Here is a 21,924-nt window from a genome sequence, read left to right as displayed (position 1 = left end):
AGTGATCATATGCATAAAATATTGCAACTGAAATCAAGTTTTGATTCCTTTCTAATGCAATTAGTTTTTTAGGGCATTTCTCTACACAATGAAATTCAGAGTACGAAGAACGAGCAATATTCTTGAATTTAAAGACCATGCGAGTTTGGTGAGAAGTTTGAAAATGGTAACCGTGTTACTTAAAGAATTTGAAATTGAAAATCAATGGGACAAACATGTTATAATTATAATCGATAAAAAGAAAGTTTCTGTATGAGCCTTATCTTTTAAACCTCAGAATTTTTTTAGCTTCACCATTTGATAATGAAAAGCGATTCAATTAATATGAGGTTTTGTGAAGAAAAAAAAAAATGTAATTAGAAGGGGACAGAAATGCAATAATGAAAAGTAAGAGGAGTGAAAGGTTGGAATACATGGAATACATGAGATAGGAGCATAAGTGGGCAAATTTCGAGGGAAACGAGGATTATGTGGACAGAGACTGAGTTGTGTGTTAGAGGAGAAGTCTTGGAAGGCAGAATACAGACATGAACTCACGCACACTTATTTCTCTTCCTCTCCCTCTCCCTCCTCTCATCATTCCTTCTCCTCCATAACTTTTCTTCCTCCACTCAAACACTCCCTACGATTCCAACCATAAAATTATAAATAAAAATAAAAAAATCTCTCTCTCTCTCTCTCTCTCTCTCTCTCTCTTTCTAACCTCTCTGTCACTCCCCACACCATTTCATTCCTCCACTCCACACCGCCTTTCTCTCCATATAAATCCCCCTCGCCACACCCACATATCCTCTCACCGCACCAACTCTCCCAAACTCCTCCCAAACTCCCAAATCGTCTCGAGACTTCGATTCCTCTTCTTCGCTCCGCAGGAAATAGAGAAATGAAGAAAGTTTACAGGTCTTGCGAGCTCTGCGACCAGGAAGCCTCTTTCTACTGCCCTTCCGACTCCGCCTTCCTCTGCTCCCGCTGCGACGCCCGCGTCCACCAGGCCAACTTCCTCGTCGCCCGCCACCTCCGCCAGCCTCTCTGCTCCAACTACAAATCTGTTGCAGGAACCCCCTGATCTCCACTCTCTCTGCTCCTCCTGCTCGCCTGAAAATTTTCCCGGTGACTGCGACGGCGACGCCAAGTCGTCTTCGTCGTCGGATTGTTCCGCCTGCATCTCCAGCACAGAAATGGGGACCACAAAGACCGGGTATGAGAATCGGAAATCCGAGAGCTCCGTGACGGATGTTTCCGGTTCGAATGTTCCGTACAAATTCTCAGGCATGAAGAGGAATATCGTGCCCAAATTCTCCGGCGCCAGGAGGAATAATAGCGTACGGAGGGTGCGAGCGCGAACTTCGAGGAGCGTGGATGCGAAAGCGGAGGGCAGTTTCGTAAATTGGTTTAAGAAGCTTGGGGTGAATGGTAATTTGGCGGCTGCGGTGGTTGCGACCGCGTCAAATGCGTTTGGATTTTGCCTGGAGCGGTTGGCGAGTGTGCCTCCGAGAGTGTGCCTCGCGGCGTCGTTTTGGTTCGGGTTGAGATTCTGTGGGGACAGGTCGGTTTTTACGTGTCAGAATTTGAGACGGGTGGAGGAGCTCTCCGGAGTGCCGGTTAAGCTGATCTTGGCCGTCGAAGCTAAGCTCGGGAGCGAGCTGAGAGTTAGGTGCGCACGGCGGGACGATCTGGAGGAAGGCTGGGCGGAGTGTTGAGACTTGAAAGCGTGTGGAGTCCTTTCGCACGTGCGGCATGCGTACGCGTGTGAACTCCGGTGTCAATTATGATAGTGATTAACTAGTCCGTAGAACATTTAGTTAGGCTCCAGCTGTGGGGAAAATGATTAAATTAACTTTGTAATGTCGATTGGTTTTCATTAGATCACAACCAGAAATTCTTGAAAATCGATCGATCTTGGTCACATTTTCATCACTAATTTTGGTTCTTCTTAGTGTTTTAATTCTTGAACATTTTATGGCTATTAATGCCCTAATATCGCTAGGGCTCAAAGTCTTATGATAGAGGATTTTAGCTTATATTCACGACACCCTCTTAAAGTGACCTCTTGTCCACATTTTGATATGTGAGAGCAGAAAATTAGGAATGATGAAGATCCTAGAGATTTTTTAATTACATTTGTTCATTGTATATCGTATATCGTGTGATTATAAATTATTGTAAATTTTTTATTTAAAATTAAATATAAACAGTACTTCATCAAAATTAATCTCATAATATATAATAAACAGATGTAATTGAAGGATCTTTGGATCCTCTCAAAAGTATCCGAAGATGATCCTCATTCGAAAATTAGCGCCACGCTATTCAAAGAAAGATCCATGTTACTAAAATGATGGGATTCCGCAAATAATGATTTAGTCTAGTAAAATTAAGTCCCTTTATTTTGTTAGATCTCAAATTTCATGGACATATGTTTTTCATATTATTAATTAACCCTTAATTATCTCTCTCATCAAAATATGCAACTAAGTTTAATTTCTCTTCAGTTTAATACAAAAGTAAAAGGTTATAAAGAAAATCCTCTCGAGAAGTTCAAACTACAATGTTTCATAACCACATTGATACATCATTAGGGAGGATTTGCAACCAAACAACATAAGTAAGAAAAAGAGTTACACGCATCCGCCTCAAAATTAGTCTCCTGATGGATGATATGCAACCAAACTTTTGTCTTCTCAATTGGTATTTTTAGCATTTGTTGCTATAAAAAAATACGTTTCTCGCAGAACCGTATTATCATATGTGGTACAAGATATTAGGATGTGTTACCAGTCACCACATAATTATAAGATGCATGTGTGTGGTGGGTTCACATTTGCTGACATTTTCTTAAATTACACTCGACACTTGTGTTCAAAGCTACCACTCATCAAGTTAACTTGCTCATCTGACCAAGTAAACTTCAAAATATTGAGAGAGTGCTTTTTAGATAGTGTGGTAGTAAAATTGCCAGGTCTCAGTACGTAAAAGCAACCAGAAGGAAGAGGAATACTAAATAGGCAAGTTAGATGAAATACGATGGAATTCATAAATAAGTTGGTATATTCAGTACAAACAGTAGAACAATTGCAGGACCACCTGTCGGTTCAACAATGCAATGTCACGCAGAAAAAAATTTACAAATAACATTATATCATTTTACTTAAACAACATAGTGACAAAATCATCACAGGATGATCTAATGGTTAAGAAGCGAATTTCAAACTCGCATTCCACACAGCATGTTCTCGGTTCGATTCTTAATGTTGGCGAACCTTGCGATGATGGTCAGGGAGAGGTTAAAGTGCCTCTGTGAGCCTTTCCGACCCCTGAAAAGGTAGATTGTCGAGACAAAGTCACCAGCTGATCTCCTTTTTAAAAGAAACAAAAAAAACCAACATAGGTTCCACGTGAGTCATTCTATACAAAGATAGGGTCCACAAAATAAATCAGATATCTTTTTAAGATCAAGTACAATATTTATTCATTGAAATTCGGAATACATACAAGCATAGAGGGTAGAGTGCAATTACATGGGCCTCGACAAATTGAGGACTAAACGTGTTGATTTTGATTTCTGAGGCACTGAGAAGGGTTTGGTGGAGGAGGAGAAAGAAACATTCAATAAGTTAGGCATATATGTGGCTGCAGTCAGAAGTAGTTGCAAGAATCCAATGAAAAGAGAGATTAGTGGGAGGATTATTTTCAAGCATGATTCTTAATTGGTGGTAATTAATGATTGTCACTGCCACGGATTGGACACATTTCCGTCTTTGTACAAGCCTCGTGTATAATTAATAATTATCTGTCTAGACAATTAGGTCTGTGTAAAGATGCCTTGCCGACCCTGAATCCCATCTTTGGTTGGCTGGAGATCAATTGTTTTCTGCATCCATGGCCTATGAGATTGTAGGGCTTTTTCTTGGCAAGAAGAGAGAGAGAGAGAAGAAATGCATTAGATCGTTAAAACATTACAGAATGAGTTTCATAAAAATATGTGTCAATATTAGATAAAATATGACGTTAAATTCGCTTCCATAATTATATATGTATGTATTGTGAGCATTTTAGTACATAGTAAAATGATTTTTTTCTATGGCACAGAAGATCATCTAATTATTATAACCTAGGGTTTAGGAGGATCTAATTATTATAACCTAGGGTTTAGGAGGAGAGAAATTTGAACGGGGCGGGCACATTGTCTAGCCATCTACATTTGCACATGGTTAAATGATTTCAAATAATAGAAGAGATGGAAATTTTAGATGTTAATACAATCAAATGTTATTTTTTTCACTTGTAAGTGAGATAAGATTCGACTTTTGTGAATGAGAGTTCAATATCAAATTATTGTTCGCTTGTTGTGGGACTTAACTCAATCTCCGCCTCTAATATCATTGTATCTAAAAAAAAATGGTTATCAGCTTGCGAGTTTCATAGCCTGTTCAAATTCAAGCTGAAAAAGTTTGGAATTTGGAAGATCCAAACAAAATTTGTCATCAAACGCATTGGGGGAGATAATGCAGAACTAATCTTCCTGTTTCACTAACCGTACATGCTTAGTTCAAGCAGAAATCCAAGCCGTCTGCTCAAACGTAGTTTGAAGTATTATTTGTTAACAAAATTCTGAAAAGTTCCTAATCCAAGCTTGGAAGAATATCACTGTTCTTGGCAGTGACTGATTGTAAATCTTCCTTCTACAGCAAGCTTAGGCAAAAATTCTCGGAGACTAACGCCGCGAGGACCCGGCGTGACATGGTTAATGTTGCCCCAACTTGGACACAACTCTTCCAGACCAGCTGCTGAGTTCTCCAGGCTCTTACTTCTCCCTATCCCGGGGCACCATTCGCCCGGAACCAACCCTCCTGAAGTCCGATTCAGGACACTCTCATCGATCTTTTTTAGCACCGGATCATCATCTGCTCGAAACGGTCTTGCAAAGGCTGCTCCACTTGCCAGCATTTGATCGTAGTGTGATATGTTTAGGACTTGCGCTTCTCCAAGCGCGTTTGTGTCCCAAATAATGTACCTTAGGTCATTGTTCACTAAAGAGTTTTGGAACTCAGGTGAGCTGCAGATGATTGTGTGAAAGTAGGATTCAAGAGGGTAGGGCACATTGCTGAGGTACATCAGTAGCTTCCTGGGAAAGTTATCCCATCCTTTGACACAGTAGTTCAGGAAATCTCGGGTTAAAATCGTCCAGGGTGAACCTATATATTTCACAAAATTATAATGAAACTTAGAATTTCGCCAACTTGCAGCTATTCTAATCGCATAACATGTTGAATACGAGAGGTTTTCAGTAACACTACATGTCAGTGTGACTGTCAGCTCACAAGTTTCTCGTTGAAACAAAATCAGTTGAAATTCTTTAAGAACAACTTACCTCCAAAGATTTTGAAAGCATCTGGCATGGTTCTGTTCTCTACAATATACAAAAGAGGAGCAACATGTTGAAGGTATAAGCTAGGATCGTCAACGATTCGATCCATATGCCTGCAGAAAACCAACTTCCACTTAGAAAACTCAGGCCATGGTAAATGGTGAGTGAAAAACTCAAGGTGCCTAATTTCTTTGCAGAAAAATATACAAGAGAAACTAAAAATGGATAAAAAGGTATTTTTCTTACTCTTTCCAGCCAGTCTTGTTTGTAAAATGAATAAAATTGGTATTCCTTGGCAATGAAGTGAAAGCATGGAGCAGATCTGATGAACACAAAAAGTTTAACAAATTTCTAGTCAGTAAATCAAATTAATCAGTTAATCAAGATGGTTATACAAACTAAAGTCATAAAGTTGCCAAGTATACATGTATTCTATCGAAACTAAAAACGAAATAGTTATCAGAATGACCGTTAGGATACTAAAACCCGAAAAAAAAAAATATTCCTGTCATTATAGATATTTAAGTAGTCAGATTTAAGTGATTTTCAGCATTAAGTGAGTTTGCCAATGATTTAAGTGCTTTTGATGTGAAAGCACTCACCATCCTGATTCATGAGTGGATAGTCAGAAGCACTTAAAGTGATGAACCAGTCCCAATCTGCACTGAGCTTTAGAAGCAATGCTGCAGCATTAAGTGTGGCAGCAAGAGCAGAAGACCCCATCTGGTTGAGAGCGTAACTTTTCCCAACAACATAAACATTTCCGAAAGATTGAAAAACTCTTTCGGATTGAACAGAGAGAGCTAGCTGCCCTCTATCATAATCCGATGAACCCGAATCAAGCTGCAGCAAATAATGATTTCTTGGATGATATATTGCCTTCAAAAGCCTCAAAATCTTCTCACTTTCTCCTTTAGTTCCACATATCCAATAAGCAAAGATTGGGGGGTTGCCATTCCCTTTTAGTGGCGCTCTCATTGAGAGTTGGTTTTTGTTGCCATATCCGGAAAACACATTGTGAGATGATCTTGAAATTGCTCCCAGCAGGACTAAAGTAACCGAAAGTGCTAGGATCCATAGACGATAACCAAAACACCACGAAGAAGTGTTTGGTGTTCTCATTGGGGGAAGCTTTAGAACCATTGAAATTTGCAGACCTGAGCGTAGCCAAGTTGACTAAATTACGGTTTCTCTCTACACTAAAGTTCTAATCTTCCTCTCTGCAATTTAGATTAGATAAGACTATCGCTCGGATGAAGAAGAGAAACCATTCGAATCCGAAAACTTGGATAAAAGCTTTAGTGCTCTTGAGAAAAGTAAAAATGCATCCATGAACTTGAAGGAAAAGGTTGAGTTTGGTGAAGGGTTCATGGGAATCTTGGACCAAAACAAGTGACAAAGGCAGCTGTGGAAACAAGGCGAGAGGTTGGGGAGATTGGTTTTGAAGAAAACAATGAGAAATATTGTCAAAGTTGGAATACGTTCAACGCAAGGAAACGAATTGTCCATTATGGCAGGCCTTTCGAAAGGGACTTCGAGAAAAAAAGAGAGAGAGAGAGAGTTGATAGGTGACTTTTTTTATACTGGTTAAGGTGTTCTTTTATTGTAATCATTTTAATTGTAATCACTTTTATTGTGCCACTTTTGTAACACTAAACTTTTTGTCGTTGGTTGAAAACTTTGAAATGCAAGTTTTTGAAAAACTAAACCATGTCATTGCGTCTGAATAAAAAATACAGGGGATGCTCACCTTCTTAGCTTCCTCTTCACTTGGATTTCATAAAAAAATTTTGTTTGACTAATTTTTATTTTTCTGGAATGATGCTGTCATCGGCACTCTAAAATTGTCGTCCCTCACGCTTTCTTGTACAAAATGCCTTTTATTTTTACAAATCTAAAGTATCATAGACTCTTCTAGAATGCCAATAACAAGAAACTTTGAAAAAATACGAGTTAAAAAAGTTTCCATATGATAGGGCCAGTAGTTTTGGGCCAATCAAGTTTCAGTTTTTGTAGTGACCCAATTCTTCATAGACCACTTATCCTTGCGAAGCCCATTACGTGGGCAGGTCAAAATGCACCCGACCCGGTTGCATCAAATCTCACTTTCATATGAAACCAGCAAATCCTTGGTGAAAAGATTGTAACAAAAGGACTCAATAAGATTGCTTTCCAGACAAGTAACTGCTCAACCTTTGCGCAAAATTAACAGAAGAACTCTCAAGAGAAACCTGCACCATGGCGTTGTTGACAAATCGAAGAACCCTTGCCTCTCGAGAAGTCACGCAACGCAATCCCCGTTTCTTAAATTCAAATCCAGCTGAAAAGACGTAAATTGGAAAATGCAGATAAAGAGTGATCGACAAATCAAGACGAGCATGAGGGAGAGACTGGGAGAGTGATAGACAAAGAGTATTCTTCTTTGTTGTTTCGTTGTCACATTGGCAAGGATCCTCCCACTTAATTTAGTTTTTATAGAAGCAGTTTGAAGGAATTAAAATGTCCTCCATTTGGTGTAGGTGATCTTGGATTAGCAAATTGGCAACAATCTAAAGGAGATTGCACACTCTTCACTGCGTTGTAAGTTGGACTGGCATATCCTATAATAATTAGGCTTTCATTTATAAATTGAAAACTCAAAATCAATGATAATTGATTTAGTTGATGAATGAAGAGAGAAGATAGAGTACGCCGCACTTCTTGAATTCAGTCTCTCAACAAATAGGAATGAGCAAAATGAACATAGTAAACCCACACATGCCTACTACATGACTCAACTCATGTGTACAACTTAAGACACATAGCTGCTATAACAGGTGTCATTCATATAGCCTATGAGTTAGTTATAATCTTAGCTATTCATTACAAACAACACAAGGACTAATAAACCCATAAATTCAACATTTAAACAAAGTATATTCTGCTAGGTTTAAAGTGTTATAAGTTATTCATCTCTCAATCTATCGCTCCCCAATCCCTTTATTTTATCGGGTAAATAATTTATTTTGACTTTTAATCTTGGCATCGTTTATGTATTCAACTGTACTCTCTTGATCGCATAGGTCCTATCCCCCTTCGGCTGTAATTCTTTTTTAGTCCACATATATTATTTTATAATCCTGATATTTTATCATTGTTAATAATATTAATTAGTTTGTAAAAGAATAATGTCTATTAATCAATCTACAATCTACAAAGGTCACCAGTTGAAATTTCGCTAAAAGCATTTGAAAACTCAAGGCCTGCTTGACATTTTGTTTTGTATAACATGAGTACATATTTCGTTTTGTATAATATGAGTACATTTGAGTTTTAGTAGTATATACTTTCTAGTACGTTTATGGGACATTTGAGCTTTAAAGGTACCACAAAGTTACTACGTTTATGGTACTTTTGAGTTTTTGATTACTGAAAATTTTAATTGTGTAATTGTGTTCGAAGGGATTAATTTTCTAGATCGCATCAAAATAAAAATAAAATCCCCTTTAGTTAAAACTTATCTATTAAATGTGTTTCTTGACCTTTATTGTAGGAAGAGATTAAATGAATTTTACAAAATTAATTTCTTAGATTATAGGCAATTAATTGTGGTTGGATGAATACTATCTAGTGTTGTTCCTTTTACTGGTAAGTGAAATATTATGTTTGATTCTCACTAGGGGGTATATTCAATTGAGAATTGAATAGATTTTAATGGATTTATAAATCTATGAATTTTTATGGAGTTTAATTGATTTGTAGAGATTCCATATAAAATTATGATTCAATTCTCTCGAAATCTCATGGAGAGATGGGAGATTTGTGGATGTTTAAAATACACTACAAAATCTATCCGATTCCCTCTAATTCCTCAACCTTTTGAAATTCTTTAAAATCAAATTCTAATTGAATACACCTGAAATGTTATAAACTTCTTCAAATCTTAATTGAATACACCTAGATTTCTAAAGATTTTAATAAACTATCTTAAAATTCTGATTGAATACACATTGAATTTCAGAGAATCACTTAAAATTCTGATTGAATACCCCTAGATTCATTACAAGAATTAAAATCATTTAAAATCCTAATTGAATACACCTTCTTAAAACGAATTTGAGTCATATTATAAGTAGAAAACTGTTTGTTAAAAAAAGAAGAAAAAGAAAATACCTTTCACAAATGATAAACAATTGGTACAATTCAAATCCAACACCAACACATAATCCCCTTATCATTAAATTACTAATTATATAACTTTTTATTAAGATTCTTATAAAATTATTCATGGTTGGGCTTTATTTGATTTTAGGTCACTTTCCTCCATTGCATGCCACTTCTAAAAACGCACAAAAAACACAGATTTTGGGGGCACACAGAACACAAACCCAATACGATCACCATCTCTAAACCCCAAAATCTCTCGCTCAATTTTCGCCTCCGTAAAATCTACCCTCTTCCTGTCTCTGTAATTCCCATGGAAGCCCTCACAAGCTCTGCCTTCGTCCCGGAGGCGCACCCAGTTCTAAACAACCCCACTTCAATCAAAACGCCGAATAATCGAAGTGGATTTCTGAAAGTCGGTCAAAGTTGTCGTTTTGCGGGGATTCGGGTTCGAGCTCTCTCCGGGGAGGCCTCTGGCTCCGGCGAAAGTGAAGAGCTGAGGAATCTGAATAATGGGTTCGGCTTGCTTTCTGAAGACACACACTCTCTCTCTCAGGTATCTGCCTTTGCATCTTTCTCTACATATTTTGTTTGTATGTTAATTTTGCAAAGTTCCCAGCAATTGTGTGTGACTCTGTGTGTGAGTGTTTATTTATTAATTTAAACTTTTGATTAACTCGTATTTTGTTGTTAAGTTGTTGTGGGAAGTGGAAATTGGAGTGCTGTTCATATTGGTTTGGTTTTTGATTCGTAAGACTTGTAAACTTTTGTGATCGAAGAAAAAGCGAAGAATTTGTTAGAATAGAATTAATTAACCCGGAATCCTCTCTGTAATTTTAGGAGTGTAATGTGTTAATTGTATTTATTTTATTTTAGGATTCCGTCCAGGTTATGTCAAACCGATTGTAAATTATTAATTCAAGGTCTCATATTTCTACATGGTATTGTCCAACGTGTGAAGTCTAACGGCCATACGTCACTCGATTTGTGTTGTCCACGTGCTAGGCTTGAAAATTTTACCACAAGTGAGGGGGTGTGTTGAGAGGGAATCTCACATCGGGAAAAGTTGGGACCTTGGATGTGCTTATAAGTGATTGGTGTACTCCCCATATTGCCAATTCACATATATATTGGAACTCACATATTGATTTTGCTGAAAAATGAACAATCTTTATCAAGCAAGGACTCTGTCAAGTATCATTGATATCATAGATAGCTAAATTTTGATTTATTCTTGATATTTCACAAAACATTGCTCAACAATTATATCGACAAGGGCTCTTCTAGAAATACGCCCCTCGGTGCTGGAGCAGGATGTGAATATTGTCTAATTCCTTCTAACCATAGTTGATACGGCAGATTGGTCCAAAAAAAAAAAAACAGAGAATCTAGGTAGACAGTCACAAAGCGAATTTAGCCAATTCACAATGCCTGTCTGTGAATGGGACTGAAAATCTAACTTAAAACCTTAGATTGCTTGCCTCCAGCCATTAGAACAACATTTGGAAAGTAGGTGAGTTCAGGACACCATAGAGCATTGCCTCCCTTGCCAACTTGCACCCTTTGTTTTGTGGTTAAGTGATTTTCAACAGCTAGCCCAAGCTCTAATGTTGCTTAGGAATGGCCTCTTTAGCACAAGGTAGTTTTTGAAGTGTAGTATAGCTTTGGTGTGGAATTAGAACGCAGTGAAAAAACTTTAAGAATGGACAATTAGGTCTCTCACGTTTGTTTTGCAGTGTTAGTCGCGTCTTTTCTGCACATATCTGTTTTGTAGTTCTCTAATTTTATAATTGTTTCTGACCATATTCTGTTTTCTGTTTTTCTTTTTCTGAAGGGTGATTTAAATCACTTTGATAGTAGTGAGAAGAATGTGGATGAGGCATTAATGGTAGATATGTCTCTTACATCCTCTTCTGCAAGTGGAGCAGGAGGTGGAACAAGAGCCGGACTCTTTAGAACTCCAATTTCTGGCGGGGTGCAGAGTGCAACTTCAGTTCATGGTTTACCCCGTCCCGCCTTAGCTGTACGCAATCTTATGGAGCAGGTAAAAACAAATTTTTTTTTTTTTTAATTATTTATGTTTAACTTCTTAAGATGCACAATATCTTCACTTGGAGAAGATTTATCTTGCTAGTTGATTTTTTATTTTTAAGCTTCTAAGTACGTCTTGCTTCTTAATTCAAGGCCAGATTTGCTCATTTGTGCACCACAATGTCTCGCATGCACCATCGGCGACAAGGATATCCATTTGGTTCTCTAGTTGATTTTGCACCTGATTCATCAGGGCGTAAGTTATTGAACTTTTACATTTAGTTAACCAGTTCTTTGTCATTCCTCAATAAAAAAGAATTTGCATGTAAAGTTAAAGTCTAGGTGGTCTTAAAGTCCTCTTACTATGTTCTTTTTGTTTGTACAACCTGAACAATCGTACAGAGGCCATTTAAGAGTCTTTTGTGTCTTTGTTTATGTTGGTTGACAATTTGAACCATAAACAAGTTTGTTTCTTTTGGTCTGTATTTTGGACCTCTGCTGATAAAGCTATTATTTATCAATGATATGCAGATCCTATATTTTCGTTTTCACCGTTGGCCATCCACACAAGGAATTTGTTAGCTGATCCAAGATGCACACTTGTTGTGCAGGTTAGTGATTGCTTCTAGTCTATTTTTTCTCCATTTGGATTTTGTTAAAAGTTAGCTCTTGTAGATTCCTGGATGGAGTGGCTTGTCAAATGCAAGGGTAACCATTTTTGGTGATGTCTACCCACTTCCAGAGCATCAACAGGTGATTTTCTAACTCATACCCTGGCAACGACATATTTGGTTGCCTGGCCACAATTTTGTTTTTTACCTCTAGCCAGTGGTTATCTGCAACAAGAAGCTCTCACCTTAGAATGTGCTGAGCTTGAAGACTACAGTGTCCCGGGCATCCCATTTGGTGCACTCTTCTTGCCAGTCATGAAAAATTTGAGTTGTCAGCATACTTTTAACTCGCAGCTGTTGCTGCTGCATGTCTGCTTAAATATGTGTGATAGAGAGCAATGTATTACTAGACAATTAGCAGTAGGTTCATTGCATTTGGCTGTGTTTGTAGGAATGGGCTCATAAGCAATACATAGCAAAGCATCAACAGGGGCCTTCTCAACAATGGGGAAACTTCTACTACTTCAGGATGCAGAACATAAGGTTGTTTGTTTATTTTGGCTTGAGTAATTAGTGTTATTTATGTTGATTCCTTGACGAGAAAGGTTCTTGTGTTTCATGCTGTTTTCTTTGCATTGTGTCTGTAGTTGGATTTTGACTGCTAGTGCTCTTGCGAACCATAAATTGTCAAAACCATTTTGGGACAGGAACCTTTTATGGACTCCTGAAGGTAAACCTGTGTCAAGGTCCTCGTCAAAGCTTTGTCCATTTACAACTGGGGCAGGCTAGTTGTATTTTTTATTAGGTGGTAAAGTTGTGACCGTGAACCATTAGGTAGAATCCATGGTGCTGGATGCAGCCTTTCTCTTTTGCTTATTCTTACAGAATGGAACTTTTAGGGCACAATACTAATGCGCATTGGAGTGGGAATTTATTCGCAAGGATGAATTAGGTGATGCGTTGACCATGTAGAGGAATAACTCTGTCCAAGTATTTCCATGTTTTCTGAGACGATCATAAGTGGTACTAAATGCATTTCTTGGCATGCTGGAACTTGTATTCTTTTTATTTCTTGCAGTGACATATATTTCATTGGTGGCTTCGGCACTGTTGCTTGGGTTGACGTCAAAGAATACGAGGCCCTGCAGCCTGATAGGATTGCAGTTGATGGAGGGGAGCAGAACCTGAAGGTAAATACTCTTAATTATTTTATTAGAGAGGGAAATTATATAAAGGGGCAAATAGACTTTTGAATTTTCAATAATGTTAATCACACGCACATGCATAAGGCTGTAAGGGATATTTCTTTTGTGTTTTGAGTACGCTCTCAATAGATCTTGGTCGACTTTTAGCATGCTAGTATTTATCTGCTTGTATGGGGCCTTTAAGTTGACGTCGTTTCCCCCAAGTAAATTTTGCAAATTTGCATATCACTCCTCTTTGCCAGTTAGGCCTACCCAGTTTTAATTTTCTATTCATATAGGAACTCAATGCAATGTTTTCAAAGCCCCTAAAAGAGCTTTTATCTGCCGAGTCTGAGGTGGATGATGCTGCTCTCATATCCATAGACAGCAAAGGAACTGATATTCGGGTCCGCCAAGGTGCACAGGTAGGTTTCTAAAGTAACAACCTTCTAAATCTCTAACATTCCTCGGTTTCTTATGATTTAAAAAATTATCTTCCGCTCCATTTGCAGTTCAACATACAGAGGATATCATTTGACGAAGGCCATTCTGTCGAGACACTGGAGGAAGCGAAGGTTGCTCTCCGAAAGCTGATAAACAAAGGCCGAGTATTTAAGTTATAGAAGCGATGACGGTGATTTGCTCGTGATGCATTTCCGTACAAGAGAATGGACAGATCGGTGTGGATGGACTGTAAAACAAGTTGCTGTTGTTTCGAACTGGGGTAAAAATAACCGCACCCTGTTTTGTCAAGCTACATATAATGCTGTTAACGTATAGGAACTGTCGTAGCTCCATTATTTAGTTTGGAGTTGCACACAAGGTGTTGCTTGCTCGTGCTTGGTGGCCCTTGTGCTACTGACACCCTCTTCTGAGACTCACTGAACTCTGCCTCCTCTTAATTACTCTCATCTTACTTTTTCTGTATTTTTATTCTCAGTAATACTTTCGCTTCAATATAATACTGGTCTTGATACCCTAATTTTCATGAATCTGACGAGAAGAGTAGCGCGGCTTGTAACTCAGCAGGATATTGAAAAAATTAGTTGGATGAGAATGTTGTGTCTGGCCTTGGGTAGGGTTACACGTGGCGCGTCATCTATTCGTGCAAGACTCGTAGAAGGGGACTTTTGGATTCTGGTTCAATACAGTCCACTTTTCGTACTAAGATGTCACATTAGCGGTATTTTACGTCGACGACGCATTGTTACGAGACGGTTATTATTTCGTATAAATACAACAATTCGTTGGACCCGCATATGAGAGGAAGACGTTAGACTTTTCTCATCCCATCTTGTCAATAATGTGGATAATCTCTCTTTGAAATGAATAATATGCCGTGGGTTTACCAACTTCATCTTGTTGGAGCTATCATTGGTCCATTAGGATGCCTCTGAGAGAATCCAACTTTCAGATCCAACGGTCCACACCTTGCCACACGTTTGTCAGGGGATTGGATTTATCCACGTCATTACATAATCTCGACGTCGGGACAAACATTCTCAGGTAGCATCAAAATTCCATGAGCTCGCGGCTTGTGCCTGGCAGACACAGTTTATAACTTCACCGACTTTCAATGGTCCTCTCTTGCATCCTTGATTTGTCTACAAAAAGAACAGACAACCCCACATTCTATGTCACACCGCTGGATGTCAGAAAACTAAATAAGGATAAGATTGCCAAATTAGGATATCTGTTACATCAGGTGGGCTCTAGCGTGAGATCGATTGAAACTAAAATACCGAATTTTTATATATTTATGAGAGCGGTTTTACAAAAGATGTGGTATCTAATAGGGGTGCACCTACACACGTTTTAATCTTGTGTAGGAGAGCATATCCTCCACACTGCATGAAACTTTGGAATTAACCAATTTTACCATTGTAAATAGGAGACATGAAACTACTTGAGCTTTCATGTGACGGCACTTGAAAGCCTTGTGTTTTGATGTTTCATATATGGGAAATCATAAACGAACACTTTTTTTAGTCTCTCGTATAACACAACTTTTTCTTGAATCAACAAAAAAAAAATATTGATAAAAACATTAACAGTAATGAAGCAAATCAAGAAAGAATTAATGAATAAACAATTTTTTTTTGTTTTTTCGTTTGTTTATTAAATCTCATGATAAGAAATAAAAAGGCGTGTGTGAAAACCTAAAAACAATGTGTGAAAATCACCTCCCTCCATATATTAAGACATGTCAAAACATACAACACTCTAATTCAAACGTATCACTTCTTCTAACGTTGAAAAGAAAAATACTACTTAACTGATAGCTAGTCGGTTACTCATATTGGCATAACACAAATAGGTGTATTGTATCATGATCTTTTTAATTAGTTTGTGCTTTCATTATTCGTATTGGAGAGAGCTGAGTCGAATACATGACTTCAAGTGCAAGAATAAAGGTTTTTTTTAACTACTTTTAACTTCAAGTTTCTTGCTGTAGGTGCTTACATTTTGAGTTTCAATCCCTTGGCTCACCATCTGTGGAAAGAAGAGACTCAGATTTTTGTCCCATAACCCATAACTTCAATTTCTGGTTAAACTCAAAGTTAACTCACAATAACAACTCTAGATAAAAGACGAACCATGCTTTGTTGGAGTGAAATTTGAAATTGAAAAGCTCATAATTTTCATAAAACAAGACAACAAACAAGAGGGGCACTACAATCCAATCCTCCTAACAAAGTTTTACCATCTTCTGAAACCAACAATGGAAAGGAGAAGCAAAGAAAGAAAACAGAAAACATTTCTTTTGCCAATTGCCATGACCAATAATCTGAGCAAATCATAAAACCCCTTTTTGTATCGCTCTATAATTCCCACTTCCTCAACAACACAGCCATTAAACCCCAAAAACCCAAGCTTTCATCAATGGCAGAAACCAGCACTAGCAGCAGAAGCAGCAGCTTCGGTTACTCCTCCAGTGGCTCACCAATTTCCAACTTAGCCCAAGACCACCTCTTTACAATCCTGCTGCGCCTCCCTGCGGATTCAATTCTTTGTTTTGCCATGACCTGCAAAAAGTTCAGAGCTTTGGCAGCATCTGACAGTCTGTGGGAGTCCATATGCAGGAGGGACTGGGGACCCAAATCAGTAGAGGCCCTCAAAGCTTCAAACTTTGGCCTACAGCAGCTGCCATGGATGAGGCTCTACAAGCAAGTCTCTAGGGTTGATTCTGTTTATTGCCGTAAACTTTCTGACCCAGATGGGGGATTGGGATTTCCATGTCCCAGGGCCTCTCATTCCCTAAATTTTGTGTCTGGTTGCTTGGTGTTGTTTGGTGGAGGATGTGAGGGAGGTTAGTAAGTTAATCTTGCTTAAAATAATTCCTTCTCAAATTTTCTTTTTATTACAAGTGGTACTACTGCTCTAGCTAGACTAAGGAGGGGAGGGTTTGAACGCGATATGTAGTAGGTTGAAGACCTATCCACCAGGGCAATCTAGCACTTGCATGAATACCTCATGTTCTTGAGTTTGATGATTTGTTGTTAATTTTGTTGGTTTTAATCAAGTATACTGCATGTTTTGTTTAACTTTATGATCTATTGGCTAGATGGAAGCCACTGCTCATGCATTGTTGTCTATATGTTCATAACTAGTTTATGTGCCTAATTGGGCATGGAGTCTGCTAGGTTTTCATGCCCCCTGGTACTTGTTCCATGTCAATTCTACTGTCTCTAGTAGCGCGGCTTGTAACTCAGCAGGATATTGAAAAAATTAGTTGGATGAGAATGTTGTGTCTGGCCTTAGGTAGGGTTACACGTGGCGCGTCATCTATTCGTGCAAGACTCGTAGAAGGGGACCTTTTGGATTTTGGTTCAATACAGTCCCCTTTTGTTGAACTCGAATGCAGAGGAGAGAATTGAATTTTTCGTACTAAGATGTCACATTAGCGGTATTTTACGTCGACGACGCATTAGTGGTATTTTACGTCGACGACGCATTGTTACGAGACGGTTATTATTTCGTATAAATACAACAATTCGTTGGACCCGCATATGAGAGGAAGACGTTAGACTTTTCTCATCCCATCTTGTCAATAATGTGGATAATCTCTCTTTGAAATGGATAATATGCCGTGGGTTTACCAATTTCATCTTGTTGGAGCTATCCAAATTTCAGATCCAACGGTCCACACCTTGCCACACGTTTGTCAGGGGATTGGATTTATCCACGTCATTACATAATCTCGACGTCGGGACAAACATTCTCAGGTAGCATCAAAATTCCATGAGCTCGCGGCTTGTGCCTGGCAGACACAGTTTATAACTTCACCGACTTTCAATGGTCCTCTCTTGCATCCTTGATTTGTCTACAAAAAGAACAGACAACCCCACATTCTATGTCACACCGCTGGATGTCAGAAAACTAAATAAGGATAAGATTGCCAAATTAGGATATCTGTTACATCAGGTGGGCCCTAGCGTGAGATCGATTGAAACTAAAATACCTTGAAAGTCCTCTCTTCCATGTCAATTCTACTGTCTCTATTAGTTTCAATCCCTTGGCTCACCATCTGTGGAAAGAAGAGACTCAGATTTTTGTCCCATAACCCATAACTTCAATTTCTGGTTAAACTCAAAGTTAACTCACAATAACAACTCTAGATAAAAGACGAACCATGCTTTGTTGGAGTGAAATTTGAAATTGAAAAGCTCATAATTTTCATAAAACAAGACAACAAACAAGAGGGGCACTACAATCCAATCCTCCTAACAAAGTTTTACCATCTTCTGAAACCAACAATGGAAAGGAGAAGCAAAGAAAGAAAACAGAAAACATTTCTTTTGCCAATTGCCATGACCAATAATCTGAGCAAATCATAAAACCCCTTTTTGTATCGCTCTATAATTCCCACTTCCTCAACACACACAGCCATTAAACCCCAAAAACCCAAGCTTTCATCAATGGCAGAAACCAGCACTAGCAGCAGAAGCAGCAGCTTCGGTTACTCCTCCAGTGGCTCACCAATTTCCAACTTAGCCCAAGACCACCTCTTTACAATCCTGCTGCGCCTCCCTGCGGATTCAATTCTTTGTTTTGCCATGACCTGCAAAAAGTTCAGAGCTTTGGCAGCATCTGACAGTCTGTGGGAGTCCATATGCAGGAGGGACTGGGGACCCAAATCAGTAGAGGCCCTCAAGGCTTCAAACTTTGGCCTACAGCAGCTGCCATGGATGAGGCTCTACAAGCAAGTCTCTAGGGTTGATTCTGTTTATTGCCGTAAACTTGTTGACCCAGATGGAGGATTGGGATTTCCATGTCCCAGGGCCTCTCATTCCCTAAATTTTGTGTCTGGTTGCTTGGTGTTGTTTGGTGGTGGATGTGAGGGAGGTTAGTAAGTTTATCTTGCTTAAAATAATCCCTTCTCAAAATTTGTTTTGTTTGTGATATATTTCTTTTTATTACAAGTGGTACTACTGCTCTAGCTAGACTAAGGAGGGGAGGGTTTGAACGCGATAGGGAGGGGTTTGAATGCGATATGTTGTAGGTTGAAGAGGAAGACCCTATCCACCAGGGCAATCTAGCACTTGCATGAATACCTCGTGTTCTTGAGTATGATGATTTGTTGTTAATTTTGTTGGTCTTAATTAATTATACTGCATGTTTTATTGAACTTTATGATCTATTGACTAGATGGAAGCCACTGCTCATGCATTGTTGTCTGTATGTTCATAACTAGTTTATGTGCCTAATTGGGCATGAAGTCTGCTAGGTTTTCATGCCCCCTGGTACTTGTTCCATGTCAATTCTACTGTCTCTATTAGGTTTTGCAGGCTTGCTGATCTTGCAAAATGAGTTGAGATATTGTGAGCATTACTCGACGAGATGCCTAATTGTTTATTGTTTAGGATCACCAGGGTAATGCTGAAGATTTTGGATTTACAACTGATTTCCTGTTATCATATGTATGTAGGAATAAGGCTTTTAGAAGTCTGACCAACCTGAAACTGACCAGATACCGAAGGTGTCTACATTAGAAACACTGGCCTTACGAATATTTGGCAACCTGCTCAGCTTCTAAATCCCCTCCCCCTCCCGGTTTCTTATTTAGATAAACCAAATTTTTCAGATTTTTGTAGTTAGCAGATATTGGTTTGAACAGAGTACAGGATGTATCTTGGAAGCACATATTTTTCTTAATCAGAGAGGTTAAAGTGGTACTAGTGTTAATGCCAAGGTTCTCATGATTCTGATATGTGTATTTCTCTTAGTTTATGGATGATGAAAGCATTCAAGGCTCAGGTAGACCACTCCAAAGCCGTTGCTTGGTTTGGTCCTTGTATCTGCCTCCTGCCAGGAAACCTATATGTTTGCAGGACTGCAGAATATTAAGTGAACAAACCGAAAAAAATTACTCATGTGTTCGTTTCTGATATTCTGAAAGTTCAATCTAATAGGTTTCTAAAACCCTATTCAAGTGCCTCTCTTTTGTAGATTGCCCGTGTCTAACTTGTAGACGGCAATAAAATTGTTTAAGAAACAATATAAACAACTGAAGATGCTTGAGGCTGCCTTTCTATAACTGAACACCATGTCTAAAACTGTATGTATTCTACGTCGAATGTTTTCATGGTCACTAAGTAAGAGAGTTAGCCGTACCTTTCCCTGGAAAATTCAGGATGCGTATAATTCTTGGACGTGTACCAGTTGGTCCCCTTGCTAGGGGTTCAAATTATTGCAGATATTTAGAAATTAAATATATGAAAATTGTACACACTATACAACAACCATCATCTTAAATAAATTGTCTTCTGAATTTGTTCCTAGTTTGGGCATGCTTGTGTTTCTTTGTCATGTACTTCGAATTTTAATATCTGATTATTCTGTTTCTGTTGTTTGTTATTTTAGGACGCCATCTAGACGACACATGGGTGGCATACATTGGTAATGATTTTCGGAGAATGTTGAAGTGGCAGAAAATAAATTCTGGCATTCCAAGTGGTAGGTTCGGGCATTCGTGTGTTGTAATTGATGATTTTCTCGTTATGTTTGGAGGAATAAATGACAGTGGGGGCCGTCACAATGATACATGGGTGGGGCAAGTAGCATGCCATGAGAGTCTTGGTGTCACACTCTCATGGAAGCTGCTTGTTGTGGGATCCAACGCACCTTCCCAGCGAGGGGCTCTTGCTGCGTGCTGCATTGACGGCAGAAAGATGGTTATCCATGGAGGAATTGGGCTCCACGGTGTGAGATTGTGTGACACATGGGTGTTGGAACTCTCAGAAAATTTTCGGTTTGGAACTTGGTACGAAATCAGGACTCATCCATGTCCCCCAGCTCGTTCGGGACACACACTGACCTGCATTGGAGGAACACGAACGGTTTTATTTGGTGGGAGAGGATTACGTTACGACGTGCTTAATGATGTCTGGTTCTTGGACATTTGTGATGATAATCCGAAATGGGTACAAGTACGCTATGAGCTACAAAATGTTCCAGGAGGAGTTTCTCTTCCACGAGTTGGTCACTCAGCCACGCTCATGCTAGGCGGCCATCTACTGATCTGTGGGGGAGAGGATTCGTACAGACACCGGAAAAATGACTTCTGGATTTTAGACATAAATGCAGCTCCATCCATTACAATGCAGCAGCCAACTACGCTGAACTCCATGCAGGTATCGGTAAAAAGGTGGAAGAGGTTGAAGGCAAATGGTTACAAGCCCAAATGCCGGTCATTCCATCGAGCCTGCACAGATAACTCGGGGCGGTACTTGTTTGTGTTTGGCGGAATGATGGATGGGTTGCTTCAGCCGGCAGACCCTGCCGGGCTGAGGTTTGACAGCGAGCTCCTGCTTGTGGAGCTTGTGCTGAGGTGAAAGTGTTTTCATGGATGCCAGTGCATTGCTCCATGTCTTGTACATAGTAGCTCATTACTTGCTCTCTACGTCTCTTAAGAATTGAGATTATGTTTTGTTTAAGGAAAAAGAAAAAGGAATTGAGATTATCTGACTAAATGGCTTTTATCCAACATCGTTTCCTTCCCTTCTCTTTTGAAAATTTTCGTTTAAGAGTGTTTACCTTGTAAGTAGATGAGTGATTTTTCAGGACGACCGATCACCTAAATATTTTCAATTTATTATGTTATTATGTGTATATAGGTTTATTAATAATAAAAAATTGTCGCCCACTTATATTACATGTGAGTATTTATAACCTTGCATGCTGTCCTAAAAATATATAGTTTGGTATAATTTACATTTTAAATTCAAATACGAAATTAGAGTTTAGCAACATGTACCGCAACGGTAAATTTTTTGACATGAAAAAAAAAAATTAGCGAAAGAATTTAATTAAATTTTATCCCATGTGTACAAGTGCTTTTTCGTTTTGGAAACTAATTTTCACACCCTTTTTAGCTTCCCACACAACTCTATTTATGGTCATCAGATTGAAAAATCAAACGGAATCAACAACTAGAATTAAATAAGAGTGTACGAGCTAAAAAGGGTAAGTCACTTCCCTTTCATTTTTCCAAAACACAAGCAATAACAACGAACAATACAGGAAAACCCATAAGAAAATACATCAATGAAAGATTCTTGGATGTCACCGACTGTATCTACCATGT

General features: G+C 38.7%; 4 protein-coding genes across 6 annotated transcripts; 3 read left to right on the top strand and 1 right to left on the bottom strand.

Annotated features, from left to right (window-relative positions):
- The first annotated feature begins 468 nt into the window (after nucleotides 1–468).
- On the top strand, nucleotides 469–1,708 carry LOC108865518 (B-box zinc finger protein 32-like). The gene is given in 2 exon segments (XM_018642483.2): nucleotides 469–1,060; nucleotides 1,062–1,708. Coding segments are annotated over 2 exon segments (816 nt in total). The 5' UTR covers nucleotides 469–883; the 3' UTR covers nucleotides 1,701–1,708.
- Nucleotides 1,709–4,493: 2,785 nt separating this feature from the next.
- On the bottom strand, nucleotides 4,494–6,805 carry LOC103932623 (beta-glucuronosyltransferase GlcAT14C). The gene is made up of 4 exons (XM_009342259.3): nucleotides 5,971–6,805; nucleotides 5,615–5,690; nucleotides 5,372–5,481; nucleotides 4,494–5,195 (listed from the first exon to the last, which is right to left on the bottom strand). Exons 1-4 carry the CDS (start codon nucleotides 6,509–6,511, stop codon nucleotides 4,645–4,647), a joined length of 1,278 nt encoding a protein of 425 aa, XP_009340534.2. The 5' UTR covers nucleotides 6,512–6,805; the 3' UTR covers nucleotides 4,494–4,644.
- A 2,852-nt stretch (nucleotides 6,806–9,657) lies between these two features.
- LOC103926808 lies at nucleotides 9,658–14,319 on the top strand. Its single transcript, XM_009335684.3, has 9 exons — nucleotides 9,658–10,067; nucleotides 11,346–11,555; nucleotides 11,696–11,798; nucleotides 12,074–12,153; nucleotides 12,218–12,295; nucleotides 12,605–12,696; nucleotides 13,232–13,343; nucleotides 13,637–13,762; nucleotides 13,850–14,319. The coding sequence occupies exons 1-9, from the start codon at nucleotides 9,678–9,680 to the stop codon at nucleotides 13,958–13,960; spliced, it is 1,302 nt and encodes a 433-aa protein (XP_009333959.2). The 5' UTR covers nucleotides 9,658–9,677; the 3' UTR covers nucleotides 13,961–14,319.
- Nucleotides 14,320–15,841: 1,522 nt separating this feature from the next.
- LOC103926807 (F-box/kelch-repeat protein At1g51550) lies at nucleotides 15,842–21,338 on the top strand. 3 transcript variants are annotated; one of them, XM_048572503.1, is made up of 2 exons: nucleotides 15,842–16,647; nucleotides 20,202–21,338. In XM_048572503.1, exons 1-2 carry the CDS (start codon nucleotides 16,221–16,223, stop codon nucleotides 21,170–21,172), a joined length of 1,398 nt encoding a protein of 465 aa, XP_048428460.1. In that variant the 5' UTR covers nucleotides 15,842–16,220; the 3' UTR covers nucleotides 21,173–21,338. The 3 variants fall into 3 exon arrangements, 2 of the variants coding, with proteins under 2 accessions (XP_048428460.1, XP_009333958.2); XM_009335683.3 differs by lacking the exon at nucleotides 15,842–16,647 and adding an exon at nucleotides 17,957–18,683; XR_007253843.1 differs by lacking the exon at nucleotides 15,842–16,647 and adding an exon at nucleotides 18,692–18,905 and having other exon boundaries at nucleotides 20,202–20,339.
- The last annotated feature ends 586 nt before the right edge of the window (nucleotides 21,339–21,924 follow it).

This window comes from the organism of the source record quoted next, unplaced genomic scaffold (assembly GCF_019419815.1).
Source record: "Pyrus x bretschneideri cultivar Hongxiangsu unplaced genomic scaffold, Pyrus_bretschneideri_v1 Contig61, whole genome shotgun sequence".
NCBI classification, from domain to species: Eukaryota; Viridiplantae; Streptophyta; class Magnoliopsida; order Rosales; family Rosaceae; genus Pyrus; species Pyrus x bretschneideri.
The sequence above is the reverse complement of the archived record's forward strand: the minus strand, read 5'-3'. Positions and strand labels throughout refer to the sequence as shown.